This window comes from Lycorma delicatula, chromosome 4, assembly GCF_047948215.1.
Source record: "Lycorma delicatula isolate Av1 chromosome 4, ASM4794821v1, whole genome shotgun sequence".
NCBI classification, from domain to species: Eukaryota; Metazoa; Arthropoda; class Insecta; order Hemiptera; family Fulgoridae; genus Lycorma; species Lycorma delicatula.
Window position 1 is genome coordinate 190,015,916 of NC_134458.1, and position 22,203 is coordinate 190,038,118.

Consider the following 22,203-nt stretch of genomic DNA (forward strand, 5'->3'; position numbering starts at 1 on the left):
TTCAAATACCTTTCCTGTTCACAAATAAAATTACCCTAATAATTTATAAATGAGTTCAATACTTTATCTCTTTCACTAATTTTCTATAGTCACTCACCGAACAACCTCCTGCGGCCTCCTTCTGTCCTCACGGAATGCTTGAGATGTCACTTCACATGGTCAAATATGCACAATCTCACTTCTTCACTGACTTGTGTAATAACTCCTCCCTTTTTCAAAACTGAACTCACCTTGCCTTCCCTGGAGTATTTATACACTTATCCTCTTTACTTACAGAACCAGACCCAAGTTGAAGCATGATAGTGATTTTCAGAGACATCTTCCCATACATTCCCACCCTGGTCTGGTATTTCTTCTCGTGGAACAACATCTGTGGTAGGTGTGTTGTTGGGCGGTATTAAAAAGAACTATTGTTCTTTGTTGTTTGTTTGTTGTAAATGGACCTGTTAGCTTTAGAAAAAGGATCCCTTTTAGTCCCCTTCTGGATTCCTTCCATTATATTTTCTACTACTTTCTTGTTAATTGGCAGGAATCTTTACTCAGGTCTGTTATACCGGACTTTATTGGAAATACCGGAATTTATTTTACTAGTATTGTTATAATTATGTAATACATTTTTTTATTTTTCAGGTTTTACATATGCATATCGCAAGTGAAAAGAAAAGTTGCCATTGACTACATCAGGATCGCCATTACAGTTACGATGTAAAACATTTTTATCCATTACATTTGTTTTTCCTAGAGAACGTGATTGCCATGAAATATATACAACTCTACAACAGTTGTTTCAACCAGGTATTGTTATTATAATTATCATTATTATATTTTTAGCGACTATTCCAATATTAAAGCGACTATTCCAGGATGCCTTAATATGTGGCCTATATTCAGTCTCTTCTTTTAGCTATATTTTTCCAAATGCTTCTTTCTTCATCAATTTGCCACAACACCTCATCATTTGTCACTTTATCCATCCATTTGATTTTTAACATTCTCCTAAGCACCGCATTTCAAAAGTTTCTAATAATATCTTCTCAGATACTCCGATCGTCCAAGTTTCACTTCCATGTAAAGCTACGCTTCAAACATATACTTTCAAAAATCTGTTCCTGATGTTTAAATTAATTTTTGATGTAAACGTATTATATTTCTGACTGAAGGCTCGTTTCGCCTGTGATGTACTGCATTTTATATCACTCCTTCTTCGTCCGTTTTTAGTAATTCTACTTCCCAAATAACAAAATTCTTCTACCTCCATAATCTTTTCTGTTCCTATTTTCACATACAGTGGTCTATCTTCGTTACATTTTTTTTTCTTCGTATTTCTTCGTTATTTTTTCATCTTCGTTACATTTTGTTACTTTCGTTTTGTTCTTGTTTATTTTCATGCGGTAGTTCTTGCGTAGGACTTCATCCATGCCGTTCATTGTTTCTTCTAAATCCTTTTTACTCTCGGCTAGAATTACTATATCATCAGCAAATCGTATCATCTTTATCTTTTCACCTTGTACTGTTACTCCAAATCTAAATTGCCCTTTCATTAACAGCTAGTTCCATGTAAATATTAAAAAGTAACTAGGATAGGTAACTGGATGTTACCTATCCTAATAAAAAAGGGAGTCCGACAAGGATTGTCGGACTCCCTTTTTTATTACGGCTTCTTTCTTATGTTCTTCAATTATTACTGTTGCTGTTTGGTTCCTGTAAAGGTTAGCAATCGTTCTTCTATCTCTGTATTTGAACCCTAATTTTTTTTAAAATGATGAACATTTTATTCCAGTCTACGTTATCGAAAGCCTTTTCTAGGTCTATAAATGCCAAGTATGTTGGTTTGTTTTTCTTTAAACAAACAGTTTTTGGTTCAAATATATATTTTGAATATGAATCGTACAAAATTATTTCGCGCTACGTATTGCTCACAGAAATCTAATTCTGGCTTTCTATATAACAAGTTACCTTTCAAATTACTACGTGAAAACCTTGAAAATCTTTGAAAACGTATCCAAAAACCAATTTTGTTTCCTCTAACTCCGGTTTCTGATAACCGATTCATTTGAAATTCATTAGGGATGTATTTTCAACAGGTTTACATCTCCCCCATCGATTCTTCAAAATCGGTTAAAATTTGCGTCCGGTAGAGCGGGTGAAAAAATCTTTTAAATGTATATATATATATAAACGTTGCAGAATCGTTTTCAGGAGACACCAAATCGTACAGAAAAGGTTGTTTCCCTCCTTCTCCCAGCGACATGCTCTTAGAAAATCTGACCAGTAGCAAAAGCGATTTCTATAAATTCTTGGTAAATCCGCTACTTTCAAGTTCTCCATATTAGGGTTTGTAATAGTAGATGCGGGATGCGTTTTTCCATTATTATACAATCGTTAGTGGTAAAGCAAAAATTAATAAATGTACTAATTAGTATAAAAACACATAACCGAAAACATTAAATTGTAATTAAAAAAAAAAAAAAAATTAATTCCAAGCTACTTTTTTGATATGTGCAGATTAATGCACGTATTAAATTAACAATATATTCAAGGATACGTATACACGCTACAATTTGTTTCCAGGAGAACAGTTTTTTTATACAAATACGGTAGCATTTTTATAAAAATCAATTTTTACAACCATTAGTCGCTGCTGTGCTTCCTTCAAAGCAAAGTCTTTTGATCTGTTGCTCTCTCTCTCTCTCTCTGTGTGTGTGTATGTGTTTGTATCTGAGAGGGATAAAAACAAAAAAAGAAAGGCAGCTGCAGTATAGTTGTTAATTTTACTTTTATAAGTACAGAAAAAACATGTCTTATCCCCTATGGTCAAGAGTATAGAATAAAATCTGTGTTGTTTTGATGGTAATATTTAAAACAAAAAATGCCGTTTAGTTAACGTTCAAGGACAAAAATGAGTACGTGCTATTACAAATAAAATACATACCACTATAGCTTACAATAAAAAACATATAGAAAGAGTGGAGAGGGTAAAATGAGAAACGAATAAGTGGGAGATAGACAGACGTGACTCAATAGACAGACACGCGTTTTATCTTTTTAACTGTTTTACAGTAGCAAATGTTCAGCTTTGTAAGGAAGAAATAAATCAATCTCGTTTTATATTATTTTAAAAGTTAGCGTACACGAGTACATGTATTATTAAATAAATTCAAAACTGTACCATTACAATAAAAAAAAGGTTATCAGTAAATCAAATAAATATTTACGCACGGATATATGTCTAGAAAATAATTTATAACCAAATACATTTTATATTTACCAATTTTAATTGATCAAATAATACCGTTTTCAGTCTTAGAGAACATAAAATATTCTCTTTATTAAATTTTCTTTCTTACTTTTCCTAATTGAAAATGTAATTATCGGTGTATAAAACGAAAGTTCAGTTCTGTAAATTACTATTCAAAAAACACATTTGTTAATTTTCAACTAGATTAGCAATTCTGATAACGAATGTTTTTATTAAATAATATTTTAATGCAGGTAAAAAGTAAATAAAATCATATTGAAAATAGATTCTAATTTTTATTTTAAAGTATATATTTAAAATTCAAATTTATATTTTAAACAGGGGGTTTAGTCACGAGGGGGTTGTTAGTGCGAGTAAACAATTGTAACACTCACTCAGAAACACCGAAAAGTAATTAAGTTCTTTTTGAATTCTTTTAAACTCGTACCAAATCCCTCAAACGAGTCGCTCGAGTCTGAGCGAGTAAACTCCTCTAATATCACCGACCGATCAGACACACAGAAAAGTAAGAAAGTTGTTTGTAAATCTTATAACGTCGTGCCGATTAAGAGACATCTCAAAGTCTCGTCAAATCGCTTACCTTTATGCGTGTCGTTTGTATTAATTGCTTTTAATTATTCAAAATTTAATTTTATGATTCTCACATTGCCTTTTATTTGGAGTGAAGACAAGTAATTCGTTTTTCTTAGACAAGTTTTTTTCTTAACTTTTTTAGAAACGTAGTTTTATACCATTTTTTTTTTGTCTTCAGTCATTTGACTGGTTTTATGCGGCTCTCCAAGATTCCCCATCTAGTGCTAGTCGTTTCATTTCAGTATACCCCCTACATCCTACATCCCTAACAATTTGTTTTACATATTCCAAACGTGGCCTGCCTACACAATTTTTTCCTTCTACCTGTCCTTCCAATATTAAAGCGACTATTCCAGGATGCGTTAGTATGTGACCTATAAGTCTGTCTCTTCTTTTAACTATATTTTTCCAAATGCTTCTTTCTTCATCTATTTGCCGCAATACCTCTTCATTTGTCACTTTATCCACCCATCTGATTTTTAACATTCTCCTATAGCACCGCATTTCAAAAGCTTCTAATCTTTTCTTCTCAGATATTCCGATTGTCCAAGCTTCACTTCCATATAAAGCGACACTCCAAACATACACTTTCAAAAATTTTTTCCTGACATTTAAATTAATTTTTGATGTTAACAAATTATATTTCTGACTGAAGGCTCGTTTCGCTTGTGCTATTTCGCCTTTTATATCGCTCCTGCTTCGTCCATCTTTAGTAATTCTCCTTCCCAAATAACAAAATTCTTCTACCTCCATAATCTTTTCTCCTCCTATTTTCACATTCATTGGTACATCTTTGTTATTTCTAATACATTTCATTACGTTTGTTTTGTATTTGTTTATTTTCACGCAATAGTTGTTGCGTAGGACTTCATCTATGCCGTACATTGTTTCTTCTAGATCCTTTTTACTCTCGGCTAGAATTACTATATCATCAGCAAATCGCAGCATCTTTATCTTTTCACCTTGTACTGTTACTCTGAATCTAAATTGTTCTTTAACATCATGAACTGCTAGTTCCATGTAAAGATTAAAAAGTAACGGGGACAGGGAACATCCTTGTCGGACTCCCTTTCTTATTACGGCTTCCTTCTTATGTTCTTCAATTGTTACTGTTGCTGTTTGGTTCCTGTACATGCTAGCAATTGTTCTTCTATCCCTGTATTTGAACCATAATTTTTTTAAAATGCTGAACATTTTATTCCAGTCTACGTTATCGCATGCTTTTTCTAGGTCTATAAACGCAAAGTATGTTGGTTTGTTTTTCTTTAATCTTTCTTCTACTATTAATCTGAGGCCTAAAATTGCTTCCCTTGTCCCTATACTTTTCCTTAAACCAAATTGGTCTTCTCCTAACCCTTCTTCCACTCTCCTCTCAATTCCTCTGTATAGAATTCTAGTTAAGATTTTTGATGCATGACTAGTTAAACTAATTAGTTAAACTGTATTCTGTATTCTTCACATTTATCTGCCCCTGCTTTCTTTGGTATCATGACTATAACGCTTTTTATGAGGTCTGACGGAACTTTTTCATAAATATTACACACCAGCTTGTATAATCTATCAATCGCTTCCTCACCTGCACTGCGCAGTAATTCTACAGGTATTCCGTCTATTCCAGGAGCCTTTCTGCCATTTAAATCTTTTAATGCTCTCTTAAATTCAGATCTCAGTATTGTTTCTCCCATTTCATCCTCCTCAACTTCCTCTTCTTCCTTTATAACACCAATTTTAGTACAATTTGTCTAATTACTGTATTTTATAGTCTACAAGTGTGAAAATCATTAAATAAAATATTTATTATTAAATGTCCAATCATTATGGCTATACTTAAAATAATTTATTCTGATACTTACTGTTATATTAGGCGATAAGCCGGTCAAAGTTATTTGTGAAATGTTATTTGAGGGAAGTGGTAAAGTCGTGATATACTTGAAACCTTCATCTAATTCTAGTGGCAGTGATGATAAATAATTTTTTGCTGAATATAGCTCAGTATGATTAACATTTTTATATGATTTAGTGTAGAATTGTAATATTCCAAGAAGAAAGTTTCGAGGGGAAAATTTTTATCCTTAGTTCAGTGCAATCGATAATCAATCCTTCCTCTTGCGGGCGGTAGAAACATTTCCATTCTTTTGGACATTTAGTACTAGATTCGTTTATTATTTTGACTTAATTTACATGTTAGAAGTTTTGATGGCACCATATTCCAGTACAAACTTTCTAATTGCTTTGGCCCAGAACATGTTATTTGATTATTTGAAATGATATCAATCAAATAATAAGCTTCTGGTGTTAGAGTTCCCTCAAAAAACTTTTTAAGGTGATAATTTCTACTGTCACATAATAATGGATTTCCAATCAGATTAATTCTAGCACTATGATTTTCTAATGTTTTGTAATGGTGTGAAGTTGATGAATTCGATTCATATTGTGCAAGTGCCAGTAATTCCATCGGCTGAAGATCAATCACTGAAATATTGTTGTATGATAAATCAACTGTTACATAATTCATTGAGCGAAAATGAAGATTAGCCTAAAAAAAATTATAATTTAACGTAAATATGTTAATTTATAACAAAATAGTTTATTAATATTAAAATATGACATAGAAACACGTTCAGTCAGAGAAATATATTTACAATAGTAGTGACAACCACAACCTTATGAACCACCAGATGGTAATTAACACAAGACTGTTAAATTGGAGCCATGAGAAAGCAAATAATGCCCTCTACAACACAGGAAGTATTTCAGTTCTCAAATCATCTTCATTAAATAGTACTGATGTTATAACAAGTTACTAATGTTTTATTCTTAACTATACATTTTATAATATTTGGCTAAGAACACATTATCCTGGTACGATAAGCGCTAATTACATTTTAAAGTGAGTTGTTGTTTTATTGAATAGTATTAAAATTGATAAATCGCTATTTAAATAAAAGATATTTACCAAAGCTATATTGCTTTCCCCACATCAACAACCAACTCTATGATCTTTTAAGGAAAAATAATACTTTTTATATTGCGCCTACTTGTGTGCTCACAGTTTATTGTTTTATCTAATTATCTATAAAGGATTATTTCTGTCGCTTAATTAGCAATGTCAATATTGCATTCAGTCTATATCTATTTTATTGCCAACTCTAATAAAAAATTCACTAGGTGATTCATAACTATCTCTGCTCATCTGTCATACCCTTATTCTTTAGCATTTTGATTTTATATTTTCTGTATACGCAGTTTATTGTTTAATCTGTTCTAAAAATTTTAAGTATTAAGTTTGTTTTATCTTTTGTAATACTTATTTAAACATTGACATCTGGATAATTTATCTTTTAATTTAATTCACTTTCTTAGTTAAAAAAAGAAGTAGGGTTATGTTTTTAACTGACCAAGGCTTAGCTTTACAGAAATTTAATAGTCTTAGCAGTATTTTTGGCATATTCAATTCCTTTATTCAGTTTATTGATAATGAAAACATCATTAATGTTATTTTTTTTATGGATATAGGCCTTTATTTATTTATAGAACTAGAATCTTTTTCGTTAATTAAATCATTAAAACAACTAAAATCTATCTTTACATTGTAACTTATTTTTCTGTTTACTGTTTAGAACTATCGTATGGTCTAAATGCTCTGGTTGTAATTTAAAACAAGGTTATCTTATCTCTTTTAAACAAATAGTCTGCAAATGATCTTAAACTTATGTTGGCCTCAAAGTAATATTAACTTGTGATTTTTATCCCTGACTATTCTGTAGGATTTTATACTTATTTATTTTATTATTGTTATTTGGTAAATTTATATTCCTGTCACCGGATAAGATAAATTTTTTTTAAGGCTGAGTAATAATGATTACAATTAAAAAACAAGAATTATTTTGACAATCGATTCAATCTGTAAAGCGGTTGAGTCAGAAAAAATATGAAAAATAAACTGCAGTTTTTTAATCTTATTACCTAACTCAGAAGATTTAAATTTTCTTCGATCTAAACTAAGGTTCTCCTCATAAAACTGTTATATTCAGTTTCTGTACTTAATGAATATAATTTTTTATCTGGATGGTGAGCTTCATTCAAATATTCATATTTCCAATAAAACAATTTTTTGATGATCTTTTGTTAGAATAAAAAATGAAAAATCAAACGTTTTTCTTAGATTTTTTGAATCAAACAAATTGAATTTGGAATTTTCCTTAAGTTTTATTGATTTTGATTCCTTAATAAGGCTTTGTTCTATATTAATATGTATGTACATTTGTAACTTTTTTTTTAATGAAAAACATTAAAATAAAAATAAAAATGTAATGACTATATTAATTAATAAATTTTATTTAAGTAAAGCACAAAGCATTTTAAAAGTTTGTAATAGTTCAAAGTTATTTAATGACATTGTTATTTTTGGACACCTTTGTGTTCTGTTTCTCATTAAAACCTTACTTCTCTATATCCGTTAATATTTGTATTAATTTTTTATCTTAAACTCCTTGCAACCTTCTCACTGCTCAAATAGTTGTTTGTGCACACTGGAGTATGGGTTTCTAAAGCCAAATGGTGAGAAGTTTATCTTGTTGCATCTATGAAAGATTTCTTCTTTTTAATCTGATCTACAAACTTAACAATGATAGGAATCAGGCCATTTTGTCCTGATCATACCTTCAGCCTATATAGATATCAGTCATCTCAACCAAACTGGATAATCTACATTTTTACAATGTTCAAGAATTATGACAAAATTCTGGGTTCCAGGGATTGTAGAATTAACATAAAACAACATATTACAGATAAAAATAACGTAGTGAACTTACATTCTAATTACCAAGATTTATGGTTTCTGTGGGGAAAAGTAAGTGATGATTAAAAACTACTAATTTTTTGTTACTTTAGATTCAATTACATCGTATTGCAGCAAAGAGTTTTGAGACTTGTTGCCAGGTGAATTGTGCTACTTACATTATATGTTATGTGTGATCTGTTGGATATCACATTGATATTGTTGGATATATTACATTGTTGCAGGGGATTTATCATGTAAGTTATTTGTATGTCTGTTATGTTAAGTGATATATCCATAATGGTTGTAGGTGACTTGACTTGAATTTTAATTTTTTCTTTAAATTCATGTTGCCATATTCAGGTATAACTTGGGAAAGTGAGGAGGGTAGTTGTTTCCCAATGATTTTTCTGAACCAAATGTGTGATTGCTTAAAGGCATGCCAGGTCTACTAAAATGCAGGCAGTATTAAGCCATACAAATGACACTTTCATTCTGTTCATTAAGGAACTTACTACAGTGAATATTGTACTCTCAGAGTACAAACTATTGCTAATGGTGCATCTTTTACATCAGGTCGTTTATATATGTCTCACTTAAAAGAAAAACTGGGATAGATAATAAAGAAACTAATTAATTACTCCTTTTTTTTGTAAAATGAATGTACGCTATTCACCGGACTGCTTAACTCAGAAGTAGTATTATTTGTTTAGAAAATCATATTTTGGCATTATTATCTATATTTGTTTACTTTGCAATCAGTCTCATGATGAATATGATTTGTATACACATTTATGTTAATTATCAACTGTTAAATGATAAACCACTCCAAATTTAATAATTACTTAGTTTGTAAAACTTAATGCTTTCAATTATTCTTGCAACCATCTTCAGTGACTGGTGTTGCTGTTCTTTCTCTTGGCATTTATTATGTATTATGGGTAGATGTTTTTAATTAGACAGACATTTTTAAGTTGTAATTTGAAAGTATGCTAGATTCAAATTTTCTATTTATTTAATACAACATTGTTTTTTGTTATGGAATATTTTATTATGTTAAAGCGTGTTAAAATATTTGGTGCAATGGTTTTCCCATTTATTTAACTCATTAACCTGAATAATTTTTTCAAGGATCTCATTAACGAGGGTCTAATACAAAACATCTTTATATTTCTTAATGGTCAGAACTCATTAAAAATGTAATAATGTGTGATCATTTTCTCATAACAACCTGTGTAGTTTGTCCTTTCTGTAAGTCTGGATCTTGCCTCATCTGTGTGGCCATTGATGATATTCAAATACCTTCATTTATGTTTAAGAAATGTGTTTTTTTCCACCATTTGTTCAAGTAATCGTTAACATCTAGTAACATTTACATTATGTTTGTTGGAAAATATTTTTCTTATGGAATTTTGTTTTTTTCTGTTCGTAAAAAATGGGGAGACTTGACAATAAGATAGAAACTGAATCAAAAACAAAATTATATAAAGAATTTATATTGAAAAAATGGAATTATTATCAATGTAGTTAAATAAATCTGTAGAAGATTTTTGCAAAAGATTGTTAATTACAATGATGATTTTAAAGTATATTATATTGAATGTACAATCCAGAAGTAATTGCAAAAGTAAATATAATAAAAGGATCTGATGGCAGCGAAAGTGTAAGAGGGAGAAATAGGGAAATTAAATTTAATAAATAAATGTACTTTAAAAAAAATGTCAACATTTCATAAGAAACCAGTGCAGAAAATAGAAAAATAAATGACTTTGTTTTAATGCGATGTTAAAATATCTAGAATAAATGAAATATGGAGAAAAAACCTTATTTAAGTTTCTCATAAATGATGTGAAATCTTTAAAAAATAAAAAAAAATTGTAGAAAAAACTAAGTGCAGAAAGTACAAACTAAATCATTGTACAATGCACTATACAGCCTTATTAAGAACCTAAAGTTTTAAAAAGAACACCAACTCGCTGTTTGATATTAGCCCATCATATGGATCTGTATGATCTAGTACAGAGGCTAGTATAGCTACCATAGAGATCCTTGTGATTCAGTGTCAATGTATTTAAGATATTGTTCATCTTTATGTATGTGTAATATAGCTATATACACATTAATAAGAGCTTACTGCTCTTATTAATATTGTTGAGTTTGAGGTAGTTTGAGTACAGTGACTGGGTTTACTATAGATGGCTTTTAACTGTTCATTGTATCCTAGTTTGAAACTGTGTCCTATTTGACCATTTCAGAACTTTCAATATATATATATATATATATATATATATATATATGTATAGCAGGGATGCTGTGATTGGTGTTTGTATTTGTCTTTTTCTTCTGAAAACCATATTGTATTCCAATTTTTTTAAACTTATGAACTATTTCCTTGTAGTCTTTGTTAATGTGATTTTTTAATGTTTATGTTTGTTTTTATTTTTATTTATTTTATGTTGTATTTTTTGTTACCGAAGAGTTTTTTTATCAGGATATTTTGGCTATATTTTTATTAATGTTTTGCATTCACTTCATACAGTAAGATTGTGTCAGCATATTGATGTTTGTGTATTATTTTGTAAGCTAGTATGTTGTTTGTGAATATATACATACTCATAAACAAATATGTTTCTAATCAGAAAGCATGCTGTAGCCCTTCGTTTATCCTACAGCATTGATAAAACTGTTTTACACTAGGATTTGAAATTCTATCCTTATAAAATGATAATGGTGCAAAATCTAATAGAGTATGATAAAAATGAGAAAATTGGGTGACATATTGTGCAAAATTTATAAACTTGCTTACCAGTGAAATGGCCCTGCTGATGGGTGATGAAGTGCATTTTCATTTATCGGGCAGAGTGAACAAACAAAATTTTCATTATCGGTCTGATAAAAATCTTAACAGTTTCGTATACATCCTCTGAACAGCCCATGTGTAACCATCTGGTGATCTCTGGCAAGCTTTTGGAATCATAGAGCATTATTTCTGTAAAGAGGAACTACAAGTGGTGATAGTCTATTCTAACGGATATCTAGTGATGTTGCAAGATCTTCTTGCTCTTGAACTGCCTTGTTGTATGATCGACATGAATGCAGTGTGAAGCAATTGATCGTATTGCCAGAGCATCCACGATGATGATTTGTGAGATATTTCAGGTCATGTGATTTCCAGAAGAGGAGATGTATGGCCAACATGTTCTAAAGGCCTGCCATCAGTATGCGACTATTTTCTCTGGGATACCTGAAGTCTAAAGTGTTTCATTAGCAGATCTAATAGAATTAATGAACTCAATATCTCCATACAAGAAGAAATAGGAGCGATCTCAGAAAAAAGGATGAAAGCAGCAATGCAAAATCTGTGGGACAGACTAAAACATGGTGGAGGACAGCTGTGTGGTATTTAAAAAATTAAGTTATGCAAATAATCAATAAATGGCACGAATGGTAGGAGTATTTCTCTTGACTTACTCTGTATAAAATTATGAAACGCACCTAAATGAAATTAACGCATTTATAACAGTTTAAAAAAGCCAGCAGTGAATTCCATAACTTTCCTAGTCGGTCAAGTTATGTAATCCATTTTTCAATTCAATCATTTTAAGCTCAGTTTGCATCTTTTTGATAAATGATTTGATGAATGATAAATAATTACTTTTTATTGAAAAACAATAACCGAAATTGTGAATTCATTTTTTTTCACATCTTTACATAAAAATATTTATTTATAATTATATAATAAATAGGTAATAAGAAAATTGAAAAAGTGTGATTATTTCTATATTTGTGAGGAATTAATGAAAGTTTTACGGTGGACTATTTTTTTGTTTCTTGATAAATGAAAAATTTTTTTTTTCATTTTGGGGGCTCCCATACTCAAGGGAAAGGTTTCAGGTAAAATTAATTTTTAATAAAATTGTCCCTCTCTGAATGGTGATAAGTATAAAAAAGAAACTTTAAAAGTGGTTTAAAAAGTACAATAATACAGCCATTATTCTAAATAAACAAAGTTGTAATTTTCTAGAAAGGGGGTGAAAAATTTAGCTTTTTTTTTTTTTTTTCAAAAAAATACTAAAGAATTAATACTATCAAAAAATTAAGAATTCTACATTTTTAATGGAATGGGGGTAGTTTACAAGATGGATTTAAATTTTAAAAAAATCATTTTAATTAAAATAATATTTTTTGTTTTCACAGACCATTGGAGCTTATTTTGCAACTTTAGGGAATCTTGGATGATTATGAATTCTGTCTTTTTGGTAAATGTTTTTAGCCATAGTCTGCGATTAATTAGATTCTAATTTGAAGTCCTTTTGAAAGGATTTTGTATGTCATAGGTAAGAGGTTAATCCTTTTGTAGTTATTTACTTCTGTATCATTTTCATATTTGTGTAGTGGATGTATTAATGGAATTTTTTTGAGTTTTCCATATCTCTTTCTTAAGTTTTTTCTTTGCTGTTTGCATGATTCTTTTGTAATTCTGCTGCAATCAAGCCATCACCTGTTACCTTGTTTATTTTCTTGATGAGTTTGTCTATTTTTATTTCCTTATGTGTTTTTGATTTGTCAGTTCATATTGCTGAATTTTGGAATTGAAATCTTACCTTAGGTTCCTCGTAGTTTAATAGTTTTTCAAAGTACTTGCTAGAATTTTGTTGCTGTCTTTAGCATTTTTAACATTTAAATTTGGATGTTAATATTTAACAAAAGAAAGGTTTTTGTGATTTTCTCATGTAAAACCTTGCACATTAAAGTCGTCTAATAATAATAATAATAATATAACAGTCGCTGATCTGTTAATGTGTGTTGTAAGTCAATTAGAGTTGCAATTTATTTTTATTTTATAAATTATACAAATAATCATAAACATATTTAATTTGTAGCATTCATATTTTGTTTTGTATTACAGGATTTAGTACAACTGAAAGAGGAACCGCTAGATGTTATTAATGGTGATATTGAAAAAGATCCTTTAGCAATTGAAGAGACCAACTTGGTTAAATTAGAAAATTTTAAAGTTGAAAATGAAAGTGTCACCTTAAAAAAGGTAAAAACTAATTCAGTTTTTAAAAGAATAGTATAATATTGTGAATAAACTTCTCAGATGGCTCAGCAGCTCAATATAAAAATCGTAAAAATTTTGTGAATTTAATGTATGATGAGGATGACTTTGGTCCAGGGGCAGAATGGCATTCGTTTGCCACATCACATTAAAAAGTGCATTTGTTGGTTTTGGTGATAGTCTTAAAAGAAAAGATTAACATCAAAAGCAAGTTTACAACGCCCATAGCAAGATCAAGTAACAACAGTCACTCAGCTTTATTATTAGGCTTGGTCAAATATTAAAAATATGAATTTTATATTTGTTTCAAATGAAAAGTATTTAGCAAAACAATGGCAATCTAAGGTACTCAGAAGTTGCGTGCTTTTTTACCAGTCAGGAAAGGATATTTTAAAACAAAAATTATTTCCAGAAATGAAGAATATGAACAACTTAAAGTTTTGCACGAAAGAGAAGTTGGTTTTCCTCAAATTTATGATATAAAAGGTTTTGTCTTGTGCATTATAATGGTGCTTTGTGGTTAGTTTGTGTATTATCTAGAAAAGAATCAACAGAAGAAGCGGAAGTAAGTTTTCCTCACTTTCAAGGTCCATCTCCTTTTTATGTTTTTCCAGCACACAGTGATATTCTAATATTACCTCGACAGGAAATACTAACAGAAGTTAATCCGTAAACTGTTTCTGGACATAGATACACATTATCTGAAAAGGAAATTACTTGGGCAAATGAAAAACTTCATTTGGTATTTCAAATAACCAAATAAACACTTTTAAAATTTAACTCGATACTAGAATGTTCTTGGTATAATTTTTAAGTAGCAATAATTAAAAGCCAATGAAAATATCAGATTACATTTATTAAATCATTATAAAAAATTTAATTATTTAGAAGCATTACTTTGAAAAATTAATTAGTACGTTACCATTCTCTCTTTTTCTGATTAGGTTCTGGAATCGCTGCAAGATATTTCTTCAGATGATGATATATATGAATATAAATGGAGTTTAGTCTTGTACAGTCTCAGGTCGACCATTCCTGAGATAGGCAGTTAATTGTAACCCAATACCAATATCCTTAATCTAGTAAAATTCAAATCTGTATAAAAGTACATATCTGTACTGCCTTTACTAGAATTTGAACCTTAGAACTTTCTTTTAAACAGATTTGAATACTAGATCATTAATAACTGTTTTCCTTTTGCGGTTGAGTTTCAAATATAACCAGATATCTTAGGAATGGTTGACCTGAGATTGTACATGACTAAATTTCATTTACGTTCATACATATAATCCTCTGAAGTAATACGTTACATTCCAAAGACTAATTAGAAAAAGACAGTACATTAGCGTTATTCAATACATAAGTGCTGTTGATTTATTTTATGAAACTATTGTTAAAATTAATATAAACTAAATATTATTTATTTAAAATAACTGCTACTGGAGTGAAACTGTTAATTTAAGAATTTATAAAACTTTAATTTGAAATTCTTACTGATTTGCCTTACTTTCTGTATACTGTGTAAGATTTTAAGATTGTCAAAATGTACAAATCACGAATGCCGTAACTGTAATTATTTAAAGATCTGCTTTATTATATTTTAATTATTAGTCATACAGATATTATTCATATTATTGTATCTCTTCTATTAGAAGAGATAAGTCTTGAGAATTATATTTTATACATAATTATGTTTTATACTTGTGTTTTTATGATCACTTAAAAATGTTTGAGATTTATTGTTTTATTGTTTATGTTTGAGATTGAAGATTATAAAGTAAAGTAAAATGTTAATGGCCAAATGATGAAGAGCTTGACAAACCACACAGTCAAACTCCTGGCCAGCATAGTTGTACAGTCCAAATATTCACCATGTTTTTTGTTTTTTTTTTTTATGTAATATTCTTTTAAACAATTGATTGTTAAACTTTTTCACCCACCACCCACATTGAGAATCAAAACGTTTCTAGCTTAAAACTTACCATCTGTTAAAAATAATAATTGCAGTTCTCTTAAAAACAGCAACTGCAATTGTTTTTAAACGTGGCATATCCTATTTCTGAGTTGAATGTTACACTTTAAATGAGAGCAATTAAAATGCATATTTAGTTGTATAGTTATATATATATATAACTATATATATAATAGTTATATAGTCATTCATTCTAATTTTTTCAGGAGAGCAGAAAAACTTTTGAAATTGAATTAACAGAATGTAATATAACAGTTATATCATAAATTTAATCTAAGATTTCTAATTACCTGTATTTAAGATAAATTCTTTTTTTCATCTATTACTTGCTTAGAAGATTTCTTACAATTCAAAAAACATGTAGGTTATGTCAAACAATGATCGGCTACATAGGGCGTTTTGAACTTGGATGTTTTAGTTATAGTTGAAAAATATGCTTTGAAAAACATCTGTCTGCCTAGAAACTTAATTTTGCCTGCTCTTTTCTTGAACTGAAACCTAATACAAGTGTTCATGATATTATTAGGTTTATATTATAAAATGTTTTTCTGAATTATTGAAATTACTAGGAAACAAAATAATTGTAGAGATAGAATGTAAAGACGTTACTTACAACAAAACACTTTCATTTTTTAGATAACAGTACAAAAATACATTATAAGAGATATTTAATTGGTTAATTACCATTAGGTTTACAAACTAAAAATAAACTAATGAATAACTATTGCTTCATTAGTACACTGAAAATATAAAAACATTCTTAAAAATTAAAGACAAAAAAAATATAGTAACATTACAAGAGATATTTAATTAGTTTCTTATCCTACTGACTTGTATTATAACTAATCAGACTTTTATAAACAAAAAATTAAACTTTGTATTGAATTATTATAATAAGGTTTGCTAACTAAAAATAAAACTAATGAATAACTGTTGCTTCATTAGTATATTGTGAAAATATAAAAACGCTCTTAAAAGTTTAAAGTAACAGTTCTATACATTATAGTTTTACATAAATGTACAGTATAATATTATTTTATTAAAAATATTAATTTGTTGACACCTGTCTTTAAATTTTTTTAAAATTTCTTTTTACCTTAACATGTTCTATTGCACTCCTCTTTTTCTGCATAACTGAATGGAAGACCATCATAGAAGGGCCAAAAATCTTTATCTATATCTTCTTTAAGCTCCTGGAGATTTTGATTTTTTTTTGTGTCGCTCTCTCTCTCTCTCTCTCTCTCTCTCTCTCTCTCCTGATCTCTCTCTTAGAGAGATCAGGTTCAAACCTACTAAACGTTAGTTGCTTTTATACGGATTTAAAAACTAAACCATGCATACTGATATGCTTTGGTGGCACCTTATTTCTCAGGAATGGTAGGCCTGAGTACATAATTACACATTGTTTACGTATCATGCTAATCCAATTGGACCATGGTGACGTTACTTTGTTCATTTTATTACAACGCACACTTTAAGAAAATAAAACTCATATTTGTAATAGTTAAAACTCATCTTTGTAATAGTTTTTGTAAATTCCATAGATAGTAAATTGGTATAAAAAAATGTTCAACAAGATTTTTCATTTCCTGGCATATTTCTGTCTTAATTCTTTGATTTTATTTTTTTAATTATGGTTTTTAATCCCTTTTTGTTATTTCACCCATTTATTTTTTAGTTCACATTTTGGTTTGAAATAATGAAATTCCACAAAAACTAATTTAAGTACTTTTATTATTATTCAGTTTAATGACGAAAATTATATAATTAACTAACTGGACGTGATGTTGACTAAAATATGTGAATATACATCTGCTGTGTATGTAGCAAATGTTATTTTAACTGACAGTGGTGTTGAAGAGGCCATTTGCCGAATTAATTCTTTGATGGGCTCAGAATATATTCATCCTCTTTTAGTGAAGAAATACTCTGCCATATGGTGTGGTTTTTAACTAAGCTCTTCAATCGTGTATATGTAACATATAACTAAATTAAACTAATGTGATTTATAAAAACTAGGAAACGTGGAGAACAGATGTGTAGCTTGCCTTACTCCAGATCTAACTTAAAAATTGGCTTAGAGATAAAATTATTTTTTTAACATATGGAATTCTTTTTTCGGTTTTCATATTGTGATCGTTACAGGTTCCATTTCCTTATAAGCTGCCTTGTTCTATATTACCCTTCAGTGCCCTTCTGTGTAGTAGTTTTTGTTTATGCAGGTCATTGCTATTCTTTCGAGTTTTAGAATGCTGTGTGGCTTGTTTGGAATATAGTTTCACTACTTTATATTATTACAGTTGGACGACGACCGGTAATGTTTGAGTTTGGTGGCTATGAGAGGCATTTTTTGTTGTGTGTGTTGTTAGTGAGGTTTTGTGCTGTTGACAGTTTGTCGATTCTATTTCTGCATGTGGTTTTCTTGTTTAAGTTGTATGTGACTATTTTTCCAAGGTATATGAATTTTTCTACTTTTTTAATCTCTTGATTATTTACTGATATTTTGTTTGTAAGTGGAAAGTTAGTTAACATCAGTTTTGTTCTTTTAAAAAGAGATTTTTAAGCTTATTCTGTGTGGTATCTCCAGTGGTGAACTTATTTATGTTTTGGCTTCTTGGATGCTATTTGCCAGGAGGACTAGATCGTCAGTAAGGCCTAGGCAGTTTAGTTTTATGTTTTCTTTTGTCTTGCTTGGTATTTATTTCATACCACTCCTCATTGCGAATTCCAAGGCGCAATTGAACAGTGGGGTAGTCCATCTTCCTGTATCAACCTTGTGCATATCATGAATGGGTCTGAAAGTTCTCTAAATTGTACTTTAGATGTTATGTTTGTTATTGTTGGTTTTATACGTATTATTTTTGCTAAACGAATTGCAAAGATTCAGTTAAAAATTCCAGTAAAATAAAGATTGATAAAAAGAGTCCTTTTGAAGAAAATATGTATTTGAATAGTCTTTACATTTTTCAAATAATGTATTAATTTTTTTTTAATTACATAGTCTGAATTTAGGCAGTGTAGTTAGTTGGACATCTGGAAAATTGGTGTTCCACGTGTTAACTTTTCATTATGTAAATTTTGGATACATACAGTATCTCAACTTGTTTGTGTGTGTGTGTGTGTGTGTGTGTATATATTTTTTTTCACCCACCAAGCTGATTTAATAGTTAAGTCGTTGGAAATCAATGTTTAACAATTGAAAATTGTTTAAAACAATTTTCTTCTTTTTTGGCCTATTTTTTCTTTTTATTCTTGGATTATTCATTCAACCTTTTGTTATGCCTTTTTCTAACTGAATTGTGTATGCTGCTCTTAGCTGGGATTCTATTAGTCAGAAATTTTTTAGCGAATATTTAATGTGTTCCTGGAAAGGATTTAAGAACAGTGATTAGCTTCCAAAATAGTAATCCATTCCTTGAGCTATTAAGGCATCAGAAAAGCACAACTTAAGGAACAAAACTTATTGCAGTAAACCATGAATAGTTTACAACTGACAGCAGTAGATTAGAGTAGTAACATTCACAACCAATAATGATGTTAATAGAAGTGTTAAAGGTAACGTTCAAATAACTGCAATTCCAAGCTCTCTCAGTTCAGTTTTATGTTTCTCACCCTATATGTGTAAACATACATATTAGCGCTTTTGCAGTATGCATTTCATCAGACGTATTAAAACACATTAAATACATTGATGAAAAGGTGTGTACCACAGAAGTGCTAATTTGTAAGAATTAAAAAAATATCATGCAGTATTAGGTGTTTTTATTTTAATTATTATAAATCTATTATCATTGTATTATTTATATCTTATAAGATATTATATTAATTATATATTATAAATAATATTTTCTTTGTTTTGTTTTATATATATATATATATATATATATATATATATATATATACACACACACACACACTTCATAATCTACAGGATGTCCAGACTAAAAGTATCCAAAAGTACATGTTAATAACGTTCTTCTTTTTTTTTTTTTACTAAACTTAGCAACTCGTCATGTTCTAATGTAGGTTAGTCAACTTCAGTGTATGCACTTTTTTTAGCTGGTCAGATGCCTAGACAATAATCTAACTCCTGCTAGGTGTTTGGAGCATCTGCGGCATTATTAGACCAAACACCTTTAAATTTTTTGTGTTAAATCATTAAAATCTCAATATTTTCTTTGGTATAATTTATAATAAAACCCCAAGCAAAAACATTCAGACAAGTGATATCTGAGAGATATGGCCAAGCAGTTACCGCTTGGCCACCTACATCTTTCTATTTTAAGATACTTTAAGTTATAAGGAAAAATGTAACCATAACAGATTTTTAATGAGAGTACTAAAAGTTTTTTCTAAAGAATCTTGAAACAAATTTTGCTTATAGGTCAATACCTTAAGCACATAACATAATTAGGGAAAAAATTAATTATTACATATTTCGTACGGTATCATTAATGGTTTTCGTAAATAATCAATGAAGGTGATAGCTAAATTTAGTGCATCCTAACCTTAACCCACCGGGTTGGTCTAGTGGTGAACGCGTCTTCCCAAATCAGCTGATTTGGAAGCCAAGAGTTCCAGCGTTCAAGTCCTAGTAAGGCCAGTTATTTTTACTCAGGTTTGAATACTATATCATGGATACCGGTGTTTTTTGTTGGTTGAATTTCAATTAACCACACATCTCAGGAATAGTCGAACTGAGAATGTACAAGACTACACTTCATTTACACTCATTCATATCATTCTCATTCATCCTCTTAAGTATTATCTAAATGGTAGTTACCGGAGGCTAAACAAGAAAAGAAAATAAAGGTCAAATGACTTTTTACATATCTCTTTATATCATTTTGAGAGCCTTGCATGAAATTTTAGCTTGATGTCTGATAACAGTTAAGGAATTTTTAAATTGTAGGAACAAATTATAAGCACGTCAGATTGAGAATTCTTTTTTCTTTGAAGTCTTTAACACTTATAATTCATTGGCTATATGATTTTGGTGTGATGAAAACTTTCAATGCCGATAGTGAGAATTGATTCTGATAGTTTGTGATGAAGTTCTGATAAGTGAACACATTCTTAATAATAATGTAATTAAATGGATAAATCTCATAGAGCTGGCAGCTTTTGTAAATTGCAGTCGAGCCCATATCCTTACAGTCCTTTATTTGCCAGTTTTGTCCCTTCTCCTTTTGTTATTGACCTCAATACGTGTCACATTCTTCAACATATTTTCCTCTTCTTACCTCTTGAATATTTGTTGCTCTCTCATCTTATCCAAAATACTTACAGTTTTCATTTCAGCTTGTTCAACAAAATATACACTAATATCCCCAAAGACCACATTAACATTACATGTAAATTTTCATTACATATGCCATCCTTTCCTCACAGTTGCACGCCGGTGTACACAGTTTATATTCTGCTTTTGAATTCTTTAAAACAACTTTTGTTCTGTAAAGAAACTGATATACTTTCCTAGTAATCTGGTGTTTATTCAACATCTGATATTCTCTGCAAATTTCTTGTCATGCTGTCTCCAATAAGAAAGCGGTGTTGTTAACAGAAAGTAAAAATCCTAGTTTTGAACACCATTCTAATTGTGTAAGAAGAGAATTTGTCTGTATTTTATCCTCTGTATTTTTCAAGCTCTAAAATTATGCCAGATGAAGCGATAAGATCTTTGTGGTTTTCCTTCAATGATCTCATCATAAACATCATTGTTTTTTTGCTTTTCATGAACTGTAATTGATTTAATGTATAGCCCCATTATGGATAGTCCCTTTTTGATTCTGCCATTTTTACTTTCAGAACGGTGCAGTCTTCACCGTTCTGAACTTATTTATATTTACAGGAGGGGATAGATAAGCATTTTGTATGCTACATATCAGTTTTATATATTATATGTTAGCTATTGTGGTAGAGATAATAATTTTAGTAGTTTATGTATTTTTTTTTAATAAACATAATATAATTACTACTATCGAATACTACGTATCGATTGCTATTGAATGGGCCTAAATGCTATTGACGCCTATTGAATGGGCTGAAAAATGTAAAAAGGATAAGAAAAAGCTTTTCTTGAGATTATTTCTTTGTTATATATTACTGGTGGTGGTGTAAAAATATGCAAATTTATTGAAGATGACAAGAAATTTGCTTCGCTTTTATTCACTTGTGTAGTAGATACTTGAGGGTACATACCCTCAAAAGCATTATCTTACTATTTTTTATTTTTAGTTATTTAAAAATATCTAACTTAATTTTTATTTATGTCCTGGGTTGGGTCAGGACCCAAATGGACATTTGGGTCCATTTGAGCCCCATCAGTCAACATCTACTTCATAAAATATTTTGAATAATAGCCTACAATTTGAAAAACAGATGTAGTATCAAAAATTATAAAAAAAATTAAAGAAATTTTTAAATTGTTAAGTTGGGGATCCAACTTGAGTTTTCTTTTAAATTTGCATATCGTCTACATTTAATACAAATATAGTTTGATTTTCAGTCATGAAAATTACAATTAAAAAAAGTTATATTTTATTTATGGGTCCCTG

At 29.6% G+C, this 22,203-nt stretch overlaps 1 protein-coding gene across 3 annotated transcripts in view; it reads left to right on the top strand.

The window, feature by feature from the left end:
• Nucleotides 1-22,203, top strand: part of LOC142324157 (uncharacterized) — a 70,708-nt gene that overhangs the window by 17,029 nt on the left and 31,476 nt on the right. For 2 of the 3 annotated variants that reach the window (XM_075364870.1, XM_075364869.1), the window contains exons 3-4: nt 631-795; nt 13,522-13,659. In XM_075364870.1, the coding sequence (XP_075220985.1) occupies nt 757-795; nt 13,522-13,659 (177 nt within the window). In that variant the 5' untranslated portion in view covers nt 631-756. Of the gene's footprint in view, nt 1-630; nt 796-13,521; nt 13,660-14,618; nt 14,893-22,203 lie in introns of those variants that run through there. The other variant, XM_075364871.1, reaches the window with a different exon arrangement.